At 45.4% G+C, this 15,154-nt stretch overlaps 1 protein-coding gene across 2 annotated transcripts in view; it reads left to right on the top strand.

Annotated features, from left to right (window-relative positions):
* Positions 1-15,154, top strand: part of NEGR1 (neuronal growth regulator 1) — an 897,440-nt gene that overhangs the window by 481,340 nt on the left and 400,946 nt on the right. For both annotated transcript variants that reach the window (XM_073643895.1, XM_073643896.1), the window contains exon 4: positions 7,754-7,885. In XM_073643895.1, coding sequence (XP_073499996.1) covers positions 7,754-7,885 — 132 coding nt within the window. The remainder of the gene's footprint in view (positions 1-7,753; positions 7,886-15,154) is intronic.

The following is a 15,154-nucleotide window of genomic DNA, read 5'->3' as shown; positions in this document are numbered from 1 at the left end:
TCTGTATACAGGGAGCTCCCCCTAGTGGTGTCTGCAGACAGGATCTTATCATGTATCTCTGTATACAGGGAGCTCCCCCCAGTGGTGTCTGCAGACAGAATCTTATCATGTATCTCTGTATACAGGGAGCTCCCCCTAGTGGTGGTTGCAGACAGAATCTTATCATGTATCTCAGTATACAGGGAGCTCCCCCTAGTGGTGGCTGCAGACAGAATCTTATTATGTATTTCTGTACACAGGGAGCTTCCCCCAGTGGTGTCTGCAGACAGGATCTTATCATGTATCTCTGTATACAGGGAGCTCCCCCTAATGGTGGCTGCAGACAGGATCTTATCATGAATCTCTGTATACAGGGAGCTCACCCTAGTGGTGGCTGCAGACAGGATCTTATCATATATCTCGATATACAGGGAGCTCCCCCTAGTGGGGGCTGCAGACAGAACCGGATCATGTATCTGTATACAGGGAGCTCCCCCTAGTGGTGGCTGCAGACAGGATCTTATCATATATCTCTGTATACAGGGAGCTCCCCCTAGTGGTGGCTGCAGACAGGGTCTTATCATGTATCTCTATATACAGGGAGCTCCCCCTAGTGGGGGCTTCAGACAGAACCAGATCATGTATCTGTATACAGGGAGCTCCCCCTAGTGGTGGCTTCAGACAGGATCTTATCATATATCTCTGTATACAGGGAGCTCCCCCTAGTGGTGGCTGCAGACAGGGTTTTATCATGTATCTCTGTATACAGGGAGCTCCCCCTAGTGGTGGCTTCAGACAGGATCTTATCATGTATCTCTGTATACAGGGAGCTCCCCCTAGTGGTGGCTGCAGACAGGATATTATCATGTATCTCTGTATACAGGGAGCTCCCCCTAGTGGTGGCTGCAGACAGAATCTTATCATGTATCTCTGTATACAGAGAGCTCCCCCTAGTGGTGGCTGCAGACAGAACCGGATCATGTATCTCTGTATACAGGGAGCTCCCCCTAGTGGTGGCTGCAGATAGACTCTTATCATGTAAATCTGTATACAGGGAGCTCCCCTTAGTGGTGGCTGCAGACAGGATCTTATCATGTATCTCTGTATACAGGGAGCTCCCCCTAGTGGTGGCTGCAGAGAGGATCTTATCATGTATCTTTGTATACAGGGAGCTCCTCTTAGTGGTGACTGCAGACAGGATCTTATCATGTATCTCTGTATACAGGGAGCTCCCCCTAGTGGTGGCTGCAGACAGAATCTTATCATGTATATCTATGTATAGGAAGCTCCCCTATTGGTGACTGCAGACAGAAAGTTATCATGTATCTCTGTATACAGGGAGCTCCTCCTAGTGGTGGCTGCAGACAGAATGTTATCATGTATCTCTGTATACCGGGAGCCCCCCCCCCAGTGATGACTGCAGACAGAATGTTATCATGTATCTCTGTATACAGGGAGCTCCCCCTAGTGGTGGCTTCAGACAGGATCTCATCATGTATCTCTGTATACAGGGAGCTCCCCCTAGTGGTGGCTGCAGAGAGGATCTTATCATGTATCTCTGTATACAGGGAGCTCCCCCTAGTGGTGGCTGCAGAGAGGATCTTATCATGTATCTCTGTATACAGGGAGCTTCCCCCTAGTGGTGGCTGCAGGCAGAATCTTATCATGTATCTCTGTATACAGGGAGCTTCCCCTAGTGGTGGCTGCAGACAGAATCTTATTATGTATTTCTGTATACAGGGAACTCCCCCCAGTGGTGTCTGCAGACTGGATCTTATCATGTATCTCTGTATACAGGGAGCTCCCCCTAATGGTGGCTGCAGACAGGATCTCATCATATATCTCTGTATACAGGGAGCTCCCCCTAGTGGTGGCTGCAGACAGGGTATTATCATGTATCTCTATATACAGGGAGCTCCCCCTAGTGGTGGCTTCAGACAGAACCAGATCTTGTATCTGTATACAGGGAGCTCCCCCTAGTGGTGGCTTCAGACAGGATCTTATCATATATCTCTGTATACAGGGAGCTCCCCCTAGTGGTGGCTGCAGACAGGATATTATCATGTATCTCTGTATACAGGGAGCTCCCCCTAGTGGTGGCTGCAGACAGAATCTTATCATGTATCTCTGTATACAGAGAGCTCCCCCTAGTGGTGGCTGCAGATAGACTCTTATCATGCATCTCTGTATACAGGGAGCTCCCCCTAGTGGTGACTGCAGACAGAATCTTATCATGTATCTCTTTATACAAGGAGCTCCCCCTAGTGGTGGCTGCAGACAGGATCTTATCATATATCTCGATATACAGGGAGCTCCCCCTAGTGGGGGCTGCAGACAGAACCGGATCATGTATCTGTATACAGGGAGCTCCCCCTAGTGGTGGCTGCAGACAGGATCTTATCATATATCTTTGTATACAGGGAGCTCCCCCTAGAGGTGGCTGCAGACAGGGTCTTATCATGTATCTCTATATACAGGGAGCTCCCCCTAGTGGGGGCTTCAGACAGAACCAGATCATGTATCTGTATACAGGGAGCTCCCCCTAGTGGTGGCTTCAGACAGGATCTTATCATATATCTCTGTATACAGGGAGCTCCCCCTAGTGGTGGCTGCAGACAGGGTTTTATCATGTATCTTTGTATACAGGGAGCTCCCCCTAGTGGTGGCTGCAGAGAGGATATTATCATGTATCTCTGTATACAGGGAGCTCCCCCTAGTGGTGGCTGCAGACAGTATCTTATCATGTATCTCTGTATACAGGGAGCTCCCCCTAGTGGTGGCTGCAGACAGAGTCTTATCATGTATCTCTGTATACAGAGAGCTCCTCCTAGTGGTGGCTGCAGACAGAATGTTATCATGTATATCTGTATAAAGGGAGCCCCCCCCAGTGATGACTGCAGACAGAATGTTATCATGTATCTCTGTATACAGGGAGCCCCCCCCCCCAGTGATGACTGCAGACAGAATGTTATCATGTATCTGTATACAGGGAGCCCCCCCCAGTGATGACTGCAGACAGAATCTTATCATGTATCTCTGTATACAGGGAGCTCCCCCTAGTGGTGTCTTCAGACAGGATCTCATCATGTATCTCTGTATGCAGGGAGCTCCCCCTAGTGGTAGCTGCAGAGAGGATCTTATCATATATCTCTGTATACAGGGAGCTCCCAATAGTGGTGGCTGCAGAGAGGATATTATCATGTATCTCTGTATACAGGGAGCTCCCCTTAGTGGTGACTGCAGACAGGATCTTATCATGTATCTCTGTATACAGGGAGCTCCCCTTAGTGGTGGCTGTAGACAGGATCTTGTCATGTATCTCTGTATACAGGGAGCTCCCCCTAGTGGTGGCTGCAGACAGAATCTTATCATTTATCTCTGTATACAGGGAGCTCCCCCTAGTGGTGACTGCAGACAGAATATTATCATGTATATCTATATACAGGGAGCTCCCCCTAGTGGGGGCTTCAGACAGAACCAGATCATGTATCTGTATACAGGGAGCTCCCCCTAGTGGTGGCTGCAGACAGAATCTTATCATGTATCTCAGTATACAGGGAGCTCCCCCTAGTGGTGGCTGCAGACAGAATCTTATTATGTATTTCTGTATACAGGGAGCTTCCCCCAGTGGTGTCTGCAGACAGGATCTTATCATGTATCTCTGTATACAGGGAGCTCCCCCTAATGGTGGCTGCAGACAGGATCTTATCATGAATCTCTGTATACAGGGAGCTCACCCTAGTGGTGGCTGCAGACAGGATCTTATCATATATCTCGATATACAGGGAGCTCCCCCTAGTGGGGGCTGCAGACAGAACCGGATCATGTATCTGTATACAGGGAGCTCCCCCTAGTGGTGGCTGCAGACAGGATCTTATCATATATCTCTGTATACAGGGAGCTCCCCCTAGTGGTGGCTGCAGACAGGGTCTTATCATGTATCTCTATATACAGGGAGCTCTCCCTAGTGGGGGCTTCAGACAGAACCAGATCATGTATCTGTATACAGGGAGCTCCCCCTAGTGGTGGCTTCAGACAGGATCTTATCATATATCTCTGTATACAGGGAGCTCCCCCTAGTGGTGGCTGCAGACAGGGTTTTATCATGTATCTCTGTATACAGGGAGCTCCCCCTAGTGGTGGCTTCAGACAGGATCTTATCATGTTTCTCTGTATACAGGGAGCTCCCCCTAGTGGTGGCTGCAGACAGGATATTATCATGTATCTCTGTATACAGGGAGCTCCCCCTAGTGGTGGCTGCAGACAGAATCTTATCATGTATCTCTGTATACAGAGAGCTCCCCCTAGTGGTGGCTGCAGACAGAACCGGATCATGTATCTCTGTATACAGGGAGCTCCCCCTAGTGGTGGCTGCAGATAGACTCTTATCATGTAAATCTGTATACAGGGAGCTCCCCTTAGTGGTGGCTGCAGACAGGATCTTATCATGTATCTCTGTATACAGGGAGCTCCCCTTAGTGGTGACTGCAGACAGGATCTTATCATGTATCTCTGTATACAGGGAGCTCCCCCTAGTGGTGGCTGCAGAGAGGATCTTATCATGTATCTCTGTATACAGGGAGCTCCTCTTAGTGGTGACTGCAGACAGGATCTTATCATGTATCTCTGTATACAGGGAGCTCCCCCTAGTGGTGGCTGCAGACAGAATCTTATCATGTATATCTATGTACAGGAAGCTCCCCCTATTGGTGACTGCAGACAGAAAGTTATCATGTATCTCTGTATACAGGGAGCTCCTCCTAGTGGTGGCTGCAGACAGAATGTTATCATGTATCTCTGTATACCGGGAGCCCCCCCCCCCCAGTGATGACTGCAGACAGAATGTTATCATGTATCTCTGTATACAGGGAGCTCCCCCTAGTGGTGGCTTCAGACAGGATCTCATCATGTATCTCTGTATACAGGGAGCTCCCCCTAGTGGTGGCTGCAGAGAGGATCTTATCATGTATCTCTGTATACAGGGAGCTCCCCCTAGTGGTGGCTGCATAGAGGATCTTATCATGTATCTCTGTATACAGGGAGCTTCCCCCTAGTGGTGGCTGCAGGCAGAATCTTATCATGTATCTCTGTATACAGGGAGCTTCCCCTAGTGGTGGCTGCAGACAGAATCCTATTATGTATTTCTGTATACAGGGAACTCCCCCCAGTGGTGTCTGCAGACTGGATCTTATCATGTATCTCTGTATACAGGAAGCTCCCCCTAATGGTGGCTGCAGACAGGATCTCATCATATATCTCTGTATACAGGGAGCTCCCCCTAGTGGTGGCTGCAGACAGGGTATTATCATGTATCTCTATATACAGGGAGCTCCCCCTAGTGGGGGCTTCAGACAGAACCAGATCTTGTTTCTGTATACAGGGAGCTCCCCCTAGTGGTGGCTGCAGACAGGATCTTATCATATATCTTTGTATACAGGGAGCTCCCCCTAGTGGTGGCTGCAGACAGGGTCTTATCATGTATCTCTATATACAGGGAGCTCCCCCTAGTGGGGGCTTCAGACAGAACCAGATCATGTATCTGTATACAGGGAGCTCCCCCTAGTGGTGGCTTCAGACAGGATCTTATCATATATCTCTGTATACAGGGAGCTCCCCCTAGTGGTGGCTGCAGACAGGGTTTGATCATGTATCTCTGTATACAGGGAGCTCCCCCTAGTGGTGGCTGCAGACAGAATCTTATCATGTATCTCTGTATACAGGGAGCTCCCCCTAGTGGTGGCTGCAGACAGAGTCTTATCATGTATCTCTGTATACAGAGAGCTCCTCCTAGTGGTGGCTGCAGACAGAATGTTATCATGTATATCTGTATAAAGGGAGCCCCCCCCCCCAGTGATGACTGCAGACAGAATGTTATCATGTATCTCTGTATACAGGGAGCCCCCCCCCAGTGATGACTGCAGACAGAATCTTATCATGTATCTCTGTATACAGGGAGCTCCCCCTAGTGGTGGCTTCAGACAGGATCTCATCATGTATCTCTGTATGCAGGGAGCTCCCCCTAGTGGTGGCTGCAGAGAGGATCTTATCATATATCTCTGTATACAGGGAGCTCCCCCTAGTGGTGGCTGCAGAGAGGATATTATCATGTATCTCTGTATACAGGGAGCTCCCCTTAGTGGTGACTGCAGACAGGATCTTATCATGTATCTCTGTATACAGGGAGCTCCCCTTAGTGGTGGCTGTAGACAGGATCTTGTCATGTATCTCTGTATACAGGGAGCTCCCCCTAGTGGTGGCTGCAGACAGAATCTTATCATTTATCTCTGTATACAGGGAGCTCCCCCTAGTGGTGACTGCAGACAGAATATTATCATGTATATCTATGTACAGGAAGCTCCCCCTATTGGTGACTGCAGACAGAATGTTATCAGGTATTTCTGTATACAGGGAGCTCCTCCTAGTGGTGGCTGCAGACAGGATCTCATCATGTATCTCTGTATACAGGGAGCTCCCCCTAGTGGTGGCTTCAGACAGGATCTCATCATGTATCTCTGTATACAGGGAGCTCCCCCTAGTGGTGGCTGCAGACAGAATCTTATCATGTATCTCTGTATACAGGGAGCTCCCCCTAGTGGTGGCTTCAGACAGAATCTTATCATGTATCTATGTATACAGGGAGCTCCCCCTAGTGGTGGCTGCAGACAGAATGTTATCATGTATCTCTGTATACAGGGAGCTCCCCCTTGTGGTGGCTGCAGACAGGATCTTATCATGTATCTCTGTATACAGGGAGCTCCCCCTAGTGGGGGCTGCAGACAGAATCTTATCATGTATCGTTGTATACAGGGAGCTCCCCCTAGTGGGGGCTTCAGACAGAACCAGATCATGTATCTGTATACAGGGAGCTCCCCCTAGTGGTGGCTGCAGACAGAATCTTATCATGTATCTCTGTATACAGGGAGCTCCCCCTAGTGGTGGCTGAAGACAGAATCTTATCATGTATCTCTGTGTACAGGGAGCTCCCCCTAGTGGTGCCTGCAGACAGAATCTTATCATGTGTTTCTGTATACAGGGAGCTCCCCCTAGTGGTGGTTGCAGACAGAATCTTATCATGTATCTCTGTATACAGGAAGTTCCCCCTAGAGGTGTCTGCAGACAGAATCTTATCATGTATCTCTGTATACAGGGAGCTCCCCCTATTGGTGACTGCAGACAGGATCTTATCATGTATCTCTGTATACAGGGAGCTCCCCCTAGTGGTGGCTGCAGACAGGATCTTATCATGTATCTCTGTATACAGGGAGCTCCCCTTAGTGGTGACTGCAGACAGGATCTTATCATGTATCTCTGTACAGGGAGCTCCCCCTAGTGGTGGCTGCTTGCAAACAGAATATCATTAATAAGCTCTACTACTGAGTGAAGAAAAACTGGGATTTGGAGATCTGTATCAGAAAAACTGAGCTTAGCACATAATGAAGATATATTATAATATTAATTAGCAAAAATGTAGATGAAAACAAATCTTCCAGATTCCTCTTTCCATCTCCGTCTTCGCTCTCTGGTCTCATGTGGCTCGTATCTGCCGCACCATCGCCGCTGTAATAAAATAACTCTTTAAATATTTTTTTCTTTATTACCAATAGCTCAATTTGTATGAAAAAAAGAAAGTGCTGAAAGCTTTCATTACTATTGATGGTGTTAAAGCCGCATTAAAGTACTCGGCTAAAATACTCTTGCAGATTTAATGCACATGATATTGCTTTTAATTCTTTTATTTTTAATTTTTTTTTAAATTTTGTCTCTTTTCTTTCAGCGAAGCCATTTGGAAGCGGGCAGTACTTGGATATTTATGGCATTACGAGAGACCAGGCTGGCGAGTACGAGTGTCTGGCAGAAAACACTGTACCCTTTCCAGATGTGAAGAAAGTGAATATCATTGTAAACTGTAAGTAGCGATGAATAATGCAATAAGTCTGAGGTCTGGATTTGGGCAAATCTGCCAATTATTTCCTAAAAAAACCCACTTTGGTTGAAGTCTTCATATTATTGGAAAATAACTTGTGAGCATCCAATCTGCGGACAGCATGATATAGAGTACGAGGAACAGAGAAGATTGATACATAGTTTTGTAGGAAAAGATTTGATATAACTTTTCAAATCTTTGGGGGTTAGGAGTCCAGTGGGCGGACTTATTTATTGATTGTTACAGGAAAGACTGTCAGTCATCTGTTATCCCGCCCACTGGACTCCTAAACCCAAAATGAGCAGAATGTTAAGTGCTGAAAATACAAGTTATACCGATTCCTTTCCCACATTCTTATATATCGATCCTCTCAGCTCCTCCTGCCCTGTGACATGACATCCACTAACAGGGCAACATAGTGAGAACCATAAATGTCAAGTTTTTTTTTGTTATGAACCTTGGAAGCTTCACCTCGGTCAGATCCGTTCCGTTACGTCTGAATTGGAACTCAAAATTGAGATTGTTTCAAGGAAATTATTGTTTCTCCCTACCGGGCAGCATTTCTTTTTGCAAAAAATGTTACAATGCCAAAGGAATCCAGATATTGTGATTAATTGCCATGAAGGCTCCCATTCGCACTAGACTAGTGGTGGCCGGACATGTTGCAGTGGTGGTCCCTCTTTGGATGCAGCTCATCATTATTCTGTTAGGGTGGACTTCTACTGTGATGACATAGTAAAGTCTGCAGCTGACGAGCGGATACTTATTGGCTGCAGCCGGCACATGGTGGCACAACAAGTCACGTCATTCTCCGGGAAGAGTGCGCCACTGCAGGAGGACAGTATAGATTGTGTTTTCTTAAAATTGGGTCCTGCATTGGTTAAGCTGGGATTGTCCAGTAGTGGACAACTTTTTTAATGTGTTTGGGGCAGTCGGGCGAGTTAGATCCAAAGCCCGTACAATAATTCGGTCAACAGAATCCAAAATGTTTGGAAGCCTTGAGCCATAGTTGCCAAACTTTTTTCAGCAAGCGGAGGGTTGGCCAGTTTTAGCTCTTGAAGACACAAATAGTCCTCTTTTTTGGAGACACACCTACACCAGTTCCCCATCTCTCCCATCTCCATTCCCTACCTCTCCACATCCCTGATTGAAGAAATCTTGAGAAATAGCTGGTAGCCAGCTGAGAGCCTTCAGGACATATGGGGAGAGTTGTCGACTATGCCGTAAACCCACTCATTGGTAAGAACAGCGAGGTGCCCAGAAAAGAAAGGAAGGGATGAAGAAACAATGAAAGTTGTGATTGCTGTTTGTCAAGAATCTATCACCAATTTTAATATAATTTGATACGATAGGGGAACCCTCCAGACTACAGAGGGCTTCAGGGTGAGGTTTCCATACTGGATGAAAGAGGGGCCATTATTTTTGTATTCCGCCATATGTAGCTCGCTGTGTTTTATCATACAAATGACTTGTCTAGTTGAGGGTCAAACTGTTGCAGATTTCAGCTTTCAGCGGAATCATTGAGCAAATCACATCATGGAGGATTACAGGAAGAGAACACGAAGCAGACCGAGAGGTCATACAGTACAGCTCCACCAACCAACACCGCTCCATTTATATCTGCTCATCAGTATACAGTAGGTGAAGAAAGCGACAACAGCATCCACCGTAGCAAAAAGTATCTTCATGTTCATTAATGCATCACATAATACAGGGAGACCGCAACATTTCCACCTTTCAAACCAGATAGATCTTTATCAAGCCATTGTTTGTAAGGTCGAAACGTTGCTGTCTCCCTGTATTATGTGACGTATTAATAAAGAAGAAGATACTTTTTGCTACGGTGGATGCTGTTGTTGCTGTCTTTTCTCCTGTGGATCTTATGGAGGATTGGGATCATCCTCTTTTTGACATACTTGCAACCACAACCTACATATCAATTTATTTGTGGTGAGGTGCTGCTCTAAACTTGCTATTTTTCTGCTCCGCAGCATAAGCCTGTAGCTGTTGTACCATATACGCCAACACAAACTTCTGGATGACGGTGGAGTAGAAGATGAGCATTTTAATGGCAGGTTCTTGTCCACCCAACCTATAACATAGTTTTATACTTTTATTTTCTGACTATATAAATAAGAGAATTCTCCATTATGTTTGCGCACACAGTCCTAACAGCTGGAGAAAAGTCCTATAAAAAAATTCCGACTGAGCACAACAGCTATTCAGAAAGGAAACTAATTTTATTTTACCCCCATAAATTGTGTTAGATATTGCATTGGTGGATGCTGATTTACGGCAAATCATTTGTGCACGTTTTACTTTTCTCTCTCTAAGAACAGTTTGGTTTTCACCCAGAATAATTTGCAGATTTCTTCTGAAGGTCGCGTTGCCGTCTTACGCGGCATTCATTGACTTACGTGGCTCCTCGTCTTTCCATAAATTAAACCCCGGCACAATGTACTTTGTTAACAGTCCTTTTTATGCATTGAAGATTGCAATGTCTTATGGAAGGGGATCTCCACATGATGAAAACTTTGTATCAATTATTGTGAAAATTGCATGTATGTTAGTATTATGTATCCAAAAAAAAAAAAAGTCTCTTTTCGAGTGCAGTGATGGAAGTATCTATAGTGTCAGTTACATGGGACACGGAATAAAACCAAAACTACAGTTCCCTTGTTCTGCCTTGTTCTGATCTCCACCCTCCATGTTACTCCACCTCCTTGTTACTCCATTCTTGCCATCTCATCGGACCTCTCCTGCTTCGGCACTGTAGGTTATCCTTCTCTCTCCCAAAGACCCAAAATGACAATCTGAAAAGTTCTTCTTAAACTTTTCTTAGTTTAACCCTTGTCCTGTACATGCCCAATTAAACCACCCAACATCCAAGTTCTCAAGCCCCATGTTGAGACAGTGCTCTTCTTCCATTCACTCATGATTGGATCCAGCCGATGAATCACCCATAGGTCATTGCTCATGTCCCGTCTACACAGCAGTGCCTACAAGGCCGTGAACTATCTGACTTGTAGACATGATGCCAAGGAGAAAGATGCAGAGCAGGGCAGGACATGTTGACCACCGGGAATTTCTGCTCACCCAAGAAGGCAATAGACATGAAGGATCTGCATTAGTTCCCATCACTAAACTTACCAAAGCTAGATAGTCCATTAGGCAATGGAGGCTTGCCCCTAAGGCCACTTGTACTTCAGAGAACATCTGCTCCTTTGGATCAGAGACAGGTTGTAGTTCAGAGGGTTTGGGTTGATGTGGTCAAACCCTCTGTGGCCTCCATGAAATATCATGAAGCTCTTTGCATAACATAGTGCTATTCCTGCTCAGTGGTTTAAGGGTCCACGAGACCTTGGATCTCTCTATTGTTCCTGGTGGGGTAAACATTGGCATGGACATTAATTTACTGTGCAATGTTCCTCTTACTGGAACCTCCAAGCACCTGCGGTGATGCCAGTCCATCCATGAGTTTGATCATGCCTCCTCTATACTATACGGGAACTGTTATGTAATAACCGTGGATGTGTTCATCCTCCAATTTCTCACAATACAAATTCAATACACTATCGCGACATGTCAGCAAAAGCCTCAACTGGCTGAACTTTACACCACAACCACTAGATGGCCACGTATGGACTCATAACATAAACATCTCCTGACAGAGTATCACAAAAATCATATTTTGAATTTTATCAGCTGGTTTCACCCTCAGGTTATGCTCAGCCAATAGGAAAGGTAAAGAAGGACACGTCTATGGAAGAATGGTCTGACGTTTATAATACAATATATTAATATTTAGAGGGAATCAGTCAGCAGGATTTCACACCTCAAACTATTCAAAGGCATGTCCAGCAATACCTTTACATGGCCAGTCCACTACTCCATTAGTGAGAAATCAGCGATGGAATTTATATGCAAATGAGGCTGAAGAGCTATGGTAGATCTGAAGCCTCCGTCACTTCAGATCTATTCCCCACACAGTGCCACTTTCTCCTGCTTCACTGATAGCTCCTTTCTCTGAAGTCACACAGCATGGAGGCTTTCAGGAGAAGGCGGGGCTCGATGGGAATAGAGCTGGAGTGACAAAGGTTTCAGATCTACCGTAGCTCTTCAGCCTCATTTGCATATCAATTCAAGCGCTGATTTCTCAGTAATGGAGAAACGGACTGGCCATATTAAGGTATTGCTGGACTTGTCTTTGAAAGAGCTACATGCACATATACATAGATTGGGGTGTGAAATCTGCTGACTGATTCCCTTTAAGATGGCTCCAGTTGACCAATTGTTCACCAACCTGACTGGTCAGAATTTGGACAGGTATTTGTATAGTATGAATACAACCCAACCTATTTTCATGCGTGGAGGTATAAGTTTTTCATTAAATACCATGAACGCCCAGTTGGACGCCACCGTTGATTTGTGTTCCTTCCCTCGTTTAGGAGCTTAGTCTTAACAAAGCGGTACAAAGTCTTGCAAACCAGCACACTTGTATAATAAATGTATATTAATCGCTCGCTGTATTTAAGCCGTGTAACACGACCATCATGCTGCTATAGAAACTGGCGGCATTTCTACAGGAGCGTCCACGTTCTGACGTCGAGTCTCCCGGCAGCCGGCAATAATGGTGATTGAAGAAGAAGACAAATTAATAGCTCCTTTGTGTCTCGGGGAACATTAATTAAGCACCAAAATATTTCAAGTAAAAATATGTCTTGCGGATCAGCGTTTCTCCAGATGTGATCACTCCCCTCCCCCCCTAACAATTCATGACGCAGCACAGCAGCTTTGGACGCCATATTGGCGTTAATGATCATAGACGGAATAGAGTGCACCAATCTCTGGTTTATAAAGGGACTTCTTTTGTTGTTATTTTAATGATTTATTCAGTTCAGAAAATAAAATTCGAGGTATCGGAAATATTTTGGCATGGGCTTCCAATAGGTTTGCCCTTTGCAAAAAAAAACAAAATGAGGCACTTTCTTTTTTGGTTTCTAGCATGGTCCGATAGTGACTGTCAGGTGTCGCCTCTATGCAGAGTCATCCCAACACTCGTGGCCTTCTGCGAAATAATGAACCCTATTCCCTCTTACTAATGTATATTACAAAGAAGGAACCATGAGTGGAAGTGGGCAAAACCAATGTGCGCCCCATAGGCGCCATACCGGTTGCATGTATGTGATCTACGCCAGCCTTATAGTCTTCTAGACTTGTTTGCAGAGAGTTGTCTTAGCCAAGAAATATTATGTTCCCTTCCCCTTGTTTTATCTGAGTTCTGGTGTTTTCTTCCCTCCTCGCTTACCATGCATCTTCCTTGTATCAGGCAGAGAATTTAGTTAAAGACATGAAAACCTGTCTCACCTCAACCCAACACATTAGGAAATATGCTCCAGCTCAGGACTTGCTGAGACACGGAACAGAAGAACATGATTTGATTTGCTTGCACATTCTCGTAATCTCCGGGAAGATTATGGCTGCAAATCACAGAGTCCCGGCTGATTGTTGCTCAAGTCTTAAACATTCCGGTGGAGGAGACGGTGCGGCAGGCGGGGAGGTGTACTGGGGATACGAATTGAAGCGAGAGTATATCCACTCCAACAAACTAAACATCTTGCAGACGACGAGCCAAGAGGACGGTTAACATGTTATACGGCTGACTAAGCCACATGAAATGAGTTGTGAAAATGCAGGATGAGTGGATTGATTAAATGTATCATCCGGTGCAGTGCACCAGCAGAAAGCAAATAGCAGAACTCCTGCAAGATTACACTTTAGGAAATAAATTCCTCTGCATTGTTCAAGATTTCCCTTCCCAAAAGTATATATTTGTAGAACCAAGCCAATCTTGGATTCATAGTAGACGTATTCTAGAACTGCCCTTAGATAATGGCGCGCCCATGCATTTATCTATACCGGTCACATAGGGGGTAAGAGCTACTGGTCGTCAATGTCGTGGAGCCCCTAGGTCCACCCAATTACATAAGAAAGTGAAACTACACCTTGGGGCTGAAAAGTGGCTATATTCGTTACATGTATGGTCACTCTACCTGGTGCACTCCATTTACCTCCGCTTACAAAATGACTGCATCGATGGCATGATGATTGCTGTGATAAGTCTAAAATATTTTTTCCCTGCCTTTCCCATCCCACAGTGCAGGCATGGTTTAAACTTAAAGGTGCACCCCCCAGTGTGACTATGGTGGCCTGAGATGATCAAATCTTTTGAAATTTGAGTTCTCCAGTTTCGGCACATTTTTCGAAAACATTCAATTTGTGGCAAATAAATTCACCAAGAATCACAGAAACTCCAATTGCCCTGAAAAGACTTGAATAAAACTGAGGTTTCCTAGCACTGTATCCAATCCCTAAAGCAACCATAGTCTTAGTAATGTCAAAGTGACTTCCCTATAGAAGCTAATGGTAACCTGTTGGTAACCAACAGCCCATTTAATAACATAACGCACTTACAAACTTTTCATTCATTAAAAAAAAAATAAATAAAAAAAACTGTCCAAAAATTATCCCCCTTAGTCATTTTTGATCAGGCAGACTGTTCGACACAGAATCAAACTGATGGAGTCTCTGTCAGAGGTAACATCATCTTGCTGAGATGAGTGATGTACTATATATTCCATAACACTTTTCACTTCCTCCCCACTAACACACTTATGTGTATGCATTATTTTTCAAGTGTAGTATCGTGTGCACAGATCATATATGGCGTACAGAGGCAGCTTTCAGAGATGACTTTCTGGGAAACACATCTGTGTGTGGAACACACAAATGTTCCCCGATAAGCATGCACCTTCATCTCCATTCCCCTTGCTTGTCACTGCCCTCATAAACCAATGTATGTCACAGCTCCATCTAGTGACTAGACATCTCAGCTCTTCTTGAAATGCTGTTCAACATGAGGTTTTGGAGGCTTTTAAACAATAAATGGAAATTTGCCAACTTTTCCAGTAGTCCGGGAAGTATCTTCTTTTCATAGGAGGCTACCAGATGACTGTGCTGACCCTGTCCTCTAATGATGAGATGACTCTGCTGGCCCTGGCCTTGTAATGATGAGATGACTTTGCTGACGCTGTCCTCTAATGATGAGATGATTTTGCTGACCCTGCCTTCTAATGAGGAAATGGCCCAGCTGACCCTGCCCTCTCATGAGGAAATAACTCTTCTGACCCTGCTCTCTAATGATGAGATGATTCTGCTGACCCTGCATTCTAATGAGGAAATGGCTCTGCT

Source organism: Phyllobates terribilis, unplaced genomic scaffold (genome assembly GCF_046119375.1).
Source record: "Phyllobates terribilis strain yellow unplaced genomic scaffold, ASM4611937v1 Scaffold_8__6_contigs__length_399053987, whole genome shotgun sequence".
Classification (NCBI taxonomy): Eukaryota; Metazoa; Chordata; class Amphibia; order Anura; family Dendrobatidae; genus Phyllobates; species Phyllobates terribilis.
The sequence above is the reverse complement of the archived record's forward strand: the minus strand, read 5'-3'. Positions and strand labels throughout refer to the sequence as shown.